Source organism: Triticum aestivum, chromosome 2D, assembly GCF_018294505.1.
Source record: "Triticum aestivum cultivar Chinese Spring chromosome 2D, IWGSC CS RefSeq v2.1, whole genome shotgun sequence".
NCBI classification, from domain to species: domain Eukaryota; kingdom Viridiplantae; phylum Streptophyta; class Magnoliopsida; order Poales; family Poaceae; genus Triticum; species Triticum aestivum.
Window position 1 is genome coordinate 14,643,441 of NC_057799.1, and position 8,362 is coordinate 14,651,802.

General features: G+C 48.3%; 2 protein-coding genes across 2 annotated transcripts; both read left to right on the forward strand.

The window, feature by feature from the left end:
• The first annotated feature begins 1,245 nt into the window (after positions 1–1,245).
• LOC123055498 (ethylene-responsive transcription factor ERF094-like) lies at positions 1,246–1,860 on the forward strand. The gene has a single exon (XM_044479498.1). The coding sequence runs from the start codon at positions 1,246–1,248 to the stop codon at positions 1,858–1,860; it is 615 nt and encodes a 204-aa protein (XP_044335433.1).
• Positions 1,861–7,070: 5,210 nt separating this feature from the next.
• On the forward strand, positions 7,071–7,685 carry LOC123051139 (ethylene-responsive transcription factor ERF094-like). The gene has a single exon (XM_044473938.1). It carries the CDS (start codon positions 7,098–7,100, stop codon positions 7,683–7,685), a length of 588 nt encoding a protein of 195 aa, XP_044329873.1. The 5' UTR covers positions 7,071–7,097.
• The last annotated feature ends 677 nt before the right edge of the window (positions 7,686–8,362 follow it).

An 8,362-nucleotide genomic window follows, 5' to 3' on the forward strand; every position in this document is an offset into this window, starting at 1 on the left:
TGGCTTCAATCCAATGGTTGGCTGTAGTAAAGTCCGACGGCTGTTTATTGGGAGGGTTAATTGGATAAATGCCACTCGAATTCTGGCGATCCCGAGAAATGCCACTGCAATTTCTAAACTTGAAAAAACGCGATTGGAAATTTTTCAAAATTTGAAAATTGCAGTGACATTTCTCGGAATCGCCAGAATTCAAGTGCTATTTATCAAATTAACCCGTATTGGGATGCTAATTGCTGGATTGATAGGTGGATGATGCCTAGCAGCCGCCATAGTTAATACTAGAAGAAAAGGACCACAACGAAGAAGAGGGGTTGACTTGTTCTATTTCATATTTTTTTCCGAAACGGAGGCAAAAGGACCAAGATGAAGAATTAGGGTTGACTTGTTCTATTTCTTACCGAGAACGTTGAGCATTGACCATACGTAGAAAGAAGGAGAATTGAAGGAGCAAGAACAAGGAAGTCAATCTATGGTGGACAACCCTGAACCCTTTTTCTTTTTCTTTTTCTGAAGGTAACACTGAACTTTTTCTGGTCCACTTCTGCATAGATGGCTTCCAATTCAGCATCAAAGTTAAGTTGGTGAACTAAAGAACGTTCACCAGATACTACAAGTCTAGAGCACAGCGCAGCCCTTGATTTTAATCTGAATGGTTTTGTCTACAGGTGAGGTGACCGCACTAGCTAGCTAGCTCGATCTGGGCGGTCGTCGGAGGGGAAAGTCGGGAGGGAGGCTGCCGCCGGCGGCTGGTCATGTCACACCACCGCGGAGCCATCTGCGAAGCTTCTCTAGGTGTCGACCGCTCGCCGCCTCCACGAGACTACGACGGAGGAGCTCCAGATTAGCAGGATATTCCGATGGCGACGCCCACCGAGGCTCGGGGGCCCACCAGCCGCCCTACGTGAGCCCTCTCCCCCCTTTACACAAGCCCAAAATGAAGGCCCTTTTTGCCATGAAAACGACCACCATCCCACGTACCAATAAGCCCAACTTGTCATTTTTAGAGCTGAAATGATATCGATACCGATGGTGGCACTGCCACCGCCGCCCTACGTATTGCTCCAGTATACACTATAGTAGTATTTCTCAGCAGAAAGTTTAATTTCCTCTTGTCAAACCTCATATGCTGCATCAGCTGCCCTATATATATTAACCCTCAGCTATTGCAAGCTAAGCCCCCACAGGGAGCATGCCAACTGACACCCACCGCCTCCAGAGTACCGGCCGAGCTGACAACGCACACACATGGAAAACTACGGTGATAAGTGCTACTACACCGCCGGCTGCATGGGCGCCGCAGCTGACCCCTCCTCCTCCTCCTCCCTCTCGTCCTGGGACTCATTTCCATCCGACTTGAGTAGCGGCGAGATGATCGACACGGAAATAAGGAGTCAGCCCAAGAAGCCAGCAGCCTACATCGGCGTGCGCGCACGGCCGTGGGGACGGTTTGCGGCGGAGATCCGGGACTCGACGCGGGGCGGCGCGCGTGTGTGGCTGGGCACGTTCGCCACGGCCGAGGCCGCCGCCATGGCCTACGACCAGGCGGCGCTCTCGTCGCGGGGCGCGGCCACGGCGCTCAACTTCCCCCTCGAGCGCGTCCAGGACTCGCTCTGCGCCCTGGGCGCAACGGGCGCGGGCATGGGCGGATCACCCGTTCTCGCGCTCAAACGGCGCCACTCCAAGAGAAAGAGGCGCAGCAAGGCCGAGCTAGCGAACGATGCCGCGGTAGGCACCGGGAGGGGGAGGAAGAACAAGACGATGGCTACGTGCACGCAGGAGCGGTTCATCGTGGAGCTGGAGGACCTCGGCGTCGACTACCTGGATGAGCTCCTCAGGATCACGTGTGATAGTACAACTTAGTTACTATTCCCTCCGTCCCGAGGTAGCACTACGTACGGAGTACGTCGGGTTGTAGGCTTGCAGCTCTTTGAGGCGGTGCCATTTCAAGTTGGAGCACCTGGGTTTTGTGCAGTTAATTGGTGAATTAATTACACGTGATAAACGCCCAACTTTTTAAAGCCAATAGCCCCAAAAGGCCCAAAGATGTGTACAAGGACGATGAACAAACAACCCTATATATAAGGCTATAACACTTTGCACGAAGCAAGCAAACAAACTGAAAGAAAATCAAAGTGCAACTTGACGACAACCTACACGCTTGGGCATCGTAGAATAAAGAAATACATCTACAAAGCCGCAGCCAACCCACTTTGAAGTTGATCTCGCTGACGCCTGCTTGCTTCAGGGAAACAAGACACCAAGCCTTGCTTTTCCCAAGAGCAACTAGTTGACGATCGCTCATTCGGGAGCCTCGTAATGATCACTTGCGATGGGCTGACAGCATGTCATTTGGCGCGCTCTTAGCCGCTGCCATGTGTTGCATTCTGGGCGTTTTTTTTGGATTTTTTTTTCACACGCGTTTTCGGTTTTTTAGATGTTTTTTTAACCTTTTGGCTTTTCACTGTTTTTTCTTAGCTTTTTGACAAAAAAATCGGTTTTTTTGCACGGAAAAATGCATTTTTTTCTTCCTTAAGGACACGGTTTTGCTTTCACGAGAGGCATGGTTTTGCTAAACACGTTTTTCCTTTTCTTTTTCTTCTGTGAGAGGCATGGTTTTGCTTCCGCGAGAGGCACGGCCCTGCCTCTCGGAAACGAAAAAAACGCGTTTTCTTTTTTTCCCTCTCGTGAGAGACACGTTTTTGCTTCCGCGAGAGGCACGGCCGTCGGACTTTCGTAAAGGGAAAAAGAAACGTGCTCCCGGTTCCTTTTTCGTGAAAAAAAGTTCGTTAAGACCTATCAACACGGGATCTAGTTTTGAAGATTTTGACGCCAGGAATTCAACGGTGAAAACGGTTCGAGATTTTGACATACAGTTTAAGAGATAAAATATTTTGAATAAATGAATCTACGAAAAAGGGAAACTTACAGGTTGCGGCAAGTGGTGCACATGCAGCGCGTCACTTGTCATAATCTAGGGAGGTGGGAGTGATCTTTGGATGGAGTACTCCTCAATTGGTGATTTCGCTTTTCCCTCGTCGACCACCTCATAGTCTAGGCTTGAAATAGGCTTGGGCATCGGCAGCCTGAAAGAGCGATGGTCGAGGCAGGCCCATGTACTAGTTTTTGGCCCACAACGTGAGCCCGAAAACTCGATAGATGACCAAACACCTAACACTAGGATTTTTAAGGTAAAAACATAGGCACAATTATGTATATATATTCTGAAATGATTGAACTAATGATTTTAATAAAAAAAATTACACTACTTGCAATTTTGGGCTGATCTAGGCTCGGGTTTGAGATCTTAGGTTAAAGCCCGACCTGGGATATGACCAGGGCTAGCTCAAACTAGGCGCTCACCCTATAACTAGGAGTGGTACATGCCTCGTGGCCGCCATGCAGAATAACTGCGCATGATTACCGTGACTCGATGAACACACCTCGTCAGCTACTCTCCTGATGCCTATGGACGACCATGCCAAAAAGGATACGCTAGAGGAAGAGGTCGATCAAGAATGTGATGCATAGAGGTTGAGCAGGGCGACAAGCATCCACAGAGAGCCCCACTATTGTGGATTGGCCTAGTTACTCGTCACCTCTGCCATGTTGCTATCTCGGGAAGGGGAACCCTATCACCTCTTGCTGACAATCGAGGACTCCAACCTACTAACAAGCATGTTGAGCATGAACAAAGGCGATCACAAAACAAAAGAAAACAATTGAGCATACAAGACTTGTCAGACCTCGATGTGGATGTCGTAGTTAGATGCCTATCACGCTTAACACCAGACACCTCCTTTAGATGCGACACTTATGGATGACAAGGCAACCCACACACAAAGACCCACTCCCATCGCCGCCTCTTCACTGGCTTGACTAAGGAGATTGACCAACATCTGCGGAGGCCCCTGCCGCTTGGACGCCATAGCCAAATTGAAAACCCTCTGCTCCAGCTGCAGAGCGGTTGAAACCTTGTTGCCACCCTCACCGGTGGGCATGCAGGCTTATTGATGGCGACCTCCGGGGCACCGAGGGGAAAGGGAGCAAGGAAATGGTGGTAGCACGACAAAACCCTTGACGCCCTCGACGGAACTGTAGAACAAAGTCCTGAATGGTGACTTATATTAGTTACATTATCAATCCATCGTTTACACATGTGCAATCTTGAAAAAAATACCCATGTCACTTTTGTTTGTTTATCAGTCATAAACCTAGAATTGCAATTTTGTAGCATTGCAAATTGCTTTTTTTCAACACAATACAATCGAAGTCGCTCACATACACTCGCCTTTATGAACACACGCATGCACATCCTACCCCTATTAGCACCTCCGAGAGACTGAGCCGGCATAGTTGACGAGAATGTCTCCTCCCACTGAACGAACATCACCGAAAGCCTGAAACAAATCCAGAAATAATGCAAGCACCTATGTCACATCTAAGACTTGAACTCTTGTGGGTTGGGGATACCACCGTCCTCCTAACCATCCAACAACAGGTTGATTCGCAGCATTGCAAATTGCTTTACTGTGTATACGATGGACGTGGGAGGAGCCTAATACGGCTAGGAGTGCAAGTTTTTTTCCTTTTCTTTAGCAACAATTAGAATTATAAGGGATAAAGCCATGAACGGACGATTCATGCCGTATTTTTGAATTTGTTGGTCAAACAGTTTTTGTTCTTTGTGTCAAAGGAGCATGACCAAGACGAAGAAGGGGAGTTTCTTCTTTTTCTGACTATAGGAGCACTGAGATTGACTATACCTAGAGAGAGAATTCATCGAGCAAAAACAAGGAAGTCAATATATATGTGCAGTCAACGGAACTTTTATAGCTGACCAACAGTTCTACATAGATGCCTTCCAGTTGAGCAAGTAGGATATATACAAGCCCATAATAGGTAGGGTGAAATTTGCACTTCCACATAATAACGTAGTAGAGTCCTTGATTTAGTTTCCTATATATTGGGTGTACACTTGGGGCTTAACAAATTCCAAAGTTCTTCTAGTTGACTGCTGGAATTAATAATCCATCAGCAGCTGATGAGAATGTATCGATCCAGTATAGCATTGTCCGGGTGAACCTGAGAGAGATGGTACAACTAGCATCATTTAATTAGTTTTTTCCAGGGTGGTTTACGCCATCGGTGACGGCAAATAGGGGTGTGTCGTCAGAGCGAAATGTTGGGAGGCTGCCGGCGGCGGCTGTCCACATCACCTCGAGCCATCTGCGAAGCTTCTCCGGTTCTCGTCGACCTCGTCTTGTCTAATTTCCAGGAGGTCTTTGTCTTGTTTAATCCACGCGAGGGTGGTTGCTTCATGAGCCGTTGGTATAGCTGGAGTGAGAGCGACCTCAGTAAAGTAGTTGTGGAATTGGCAAAACTATATTGGCATTACTCAACTGGAAGGCATCTATGTAAACAAAAACTACGATGACTGCTTGACCTAGTCTCGTTTTGTGTGTGTGTGTGTGGAGAATGACCTATAAATTTATTTAAATTTCAAAAAAATCACAGGGACAATGCTTCGTATCGTAGAATCAAGAACTTTCAAAGTAAGTCTTATAACTAAAAATTACAGTGAAATTTCTCAAAATCGTCTTATCCATGGTATCAATCTTTGCAACATGAAATACGGCCAAAGCTTTAGTAAAGTGAGTGCAGTCAGATTGAAGCAACGACACCGACCCTCATACAACTGCATGAACTTGACTACCTTCGTAGGTTTCAGAAACCCTCTTGAGTCGCCCATGGAATAGGAAGCCATGAGGGTTTAATATAATTTGGACGGGGATATCTCCTAAAAGTACATGTCGTCGAACCACAAGATCTTCAATAGACCGCCAAAGCACAACTCCAAAGTCACAATGGACCACACCCAAGTCACGATGCCGGAGACGTGGCATTGCTTGGGGTAGTCGGCTCCTTCTCCGACGTATCCGTGGGACTGCCTCAGCTGTTTGTTGCTAACTTGCTATGAAGTCCAAGCCACGGTGGCGTGGCCCTGGTGGTATACGATGACATGCGACAGGTGGTCCGTTTGGTGATCCTCCGTGGCGCCCACTTGCCTAGTTCTCCTTCATAGTTTCTCCATCGGAGTCGGAGCTGCGATGTCTTGCCACGGGTGGATGGCATTCCATCGTGAGAGTGTAGTGCTGATCTGCAGCTAATAGGGCTGTTGTTTCCTTTTAATTTTTCTTTGATCTTCGAATCCACCTCATATTCTTCTTCCGTTGCTTTCTGCTAAATCTAAATCAAGCCAGCAATTTGCTGGATCTTAAAAAACACACACACACAATGGATCACACCAACAAAAGCGATAAAAAACACCAACATAAACTCATCAGATACATATGAACGAATCTGAGAGGACATTAACCTAGTGCCCACAAGGTCGGATACACCAAATCTGTAGACACACAATGCAAACGCTCCGGCTCCGTGGCACCGCCCAATAATACTTTGCATGATCATGATTAGGGGCAAACATTCTCTTGCAGAATTTAGAATAGAAGTTGCTGAGGAGTAGTAGAATAATGCGTGGCTTGATGTACGCTTCATTCAAAATAGGCATGGAATCAAGGCTGGATGGATTCAGCCTGTGTCCACCAGCAAACAAAACGGTTAGCGGGATATATATTCCAGCACCTTCGAGGGAGCTTCGACGTCAACGCTAGGAGGTGACGCCCATGAGGCTTGTCTTACTGAGCCGCCCTACGTCAGTGAGCGGCCCCTCCCACTTCAGTTGAGGCACTGCCCCAAAACCGAACACACACTTTCCGGAGAAAACGACTCCCCCACGTACGCATTACCAATTTTACTTGTCATTTTTAGAGCTGATCATTGGCGGAAGTGGCACCGTCCTGGTACTCCTATTTGTCAACACAAAATTTCCTTCTAATTTGTCAGACCACAAGGCTCCATCAGCTCTCTCTCTCTCTCTCTATATATATTAACCCATCCGTTTAGCTAGCCCACAGAGGAGAGGAAGCACACCACCATTTCCTCCGGCCGGGCTGACAACACACACATGAATAACCACGGCGATATGTACTACTGCACCGGCTCCAGCCTCTTGGAATCATTTCCAGGCCGGACGCATGGGCGCCGCTGCTAATAGTAATCCATCCTCCAGCTCCTCCTCCTCCTTCTCGTCCTGGGACTCGTTTCCCTCCGACATGAGCAGCGGAGAGACGGTCGGCGCGGAAACGAGTCCTCGGCCCAAGAAGCGAGCAGCGTCGGCTGCGCCGCCGTACATAGGCGTGCGCGCGCGGCTCTGGGGGCGGTTCGCCGCGGAGATCCGTGACTCGACGCGGGGCGGCGCGCGGGTCTGGCTGGGCACCTTCGACACCGCGGAGGACGCTGCGATGGCATATGACCAGGCGGCGCTCTCCTCGCGGGGCACGGCCACGGTGCTCAACTTCCCTCTAGAGCACGTCCAGGAGTCGCTCCATGCCCTCGGCGCCACGTCCGCGGGCATGGACGGATCGCCCGTTCTGGCGCTCAAACGGCGCCACTCCAAAAGAAGAAGGCGCAGCAAGGTCGGGATTGCGAACGACGCGGCGACGACCAGGATGAGGAAGATCAAGACGATGGCCGTGCAGGAGCGTCCGGCCATGGAGCTGGAGGACCTCGGCGCCGAATACCTCGACGAGCTTCTCAGGATTACCTGTGGTACAACTTACTAATAACACTATCAACAGTACTACACATACGCGAACCAACTTGTGGTTGGATGGTTAGAGGGATTGTGGTATCTGGTGCTCGCATTTATTTTAGAATTTCCGGTGATGCGCATTCAATGGGAGGAGACATTCCCATGAATTTTGTCCATTTATTAGATGATTTAATGAGAAGATTTGCCTTGGTCCACCCTTAATTAGCTTGCCTTCTCCTTCAATTTTTTCTCTCAAAATGGAACAATGTTTCGTTAACTCAGAATGCCGCACTGAAGTAATACAAATACCTTAAGCACACACCCTGCATGAGTAGTATTCATGCACAAAACATAAACCCACAAAAAAGAGAGGAAGAAGACAAAAAATATGACATTTAGAAGTCCCGCAGAGTGAATTGCAACATGCAACATCCATTGACATTAACAACTACAAATGACAACATACGAACGGCAAGAAATGTGCTTCAACAAAGAGGCCTTCAAGAAGGAAATAATGTGCTTTCGTCGTCGTCGCCAGATCCATCCTCGGGAAGCTAGATCTTGGGTTTCCCTGAAGAAGTATGTGCAAACTCTAGAGAATGCCTACAATAAGGGAATAGTGGAAAACACCACCAATGCAGGTCAGATCTTGAGTTTCCAAGCTGGGGTACGTACGAGACCCTATGCTTAAGAGCACCAGCAAACTTA

What these genes read in the sequence shown, in the direction of transcription:
- LOC123055498 (XM_044479498.1), top strand. Translation starts at nt 1,246, where the DNA reads ATGGAAAACTACGGTGATAAGTGCTACTACACCGCCGGCTGCATGGGC.
- LOC123051139 (XM_044473938.1), top strand. Translation starts at nt 7,098, where the DNA reads ATGGGCGCCGCTGCTAATAGTAATCCATCCTCCAGCTCCTCCTCCTCC.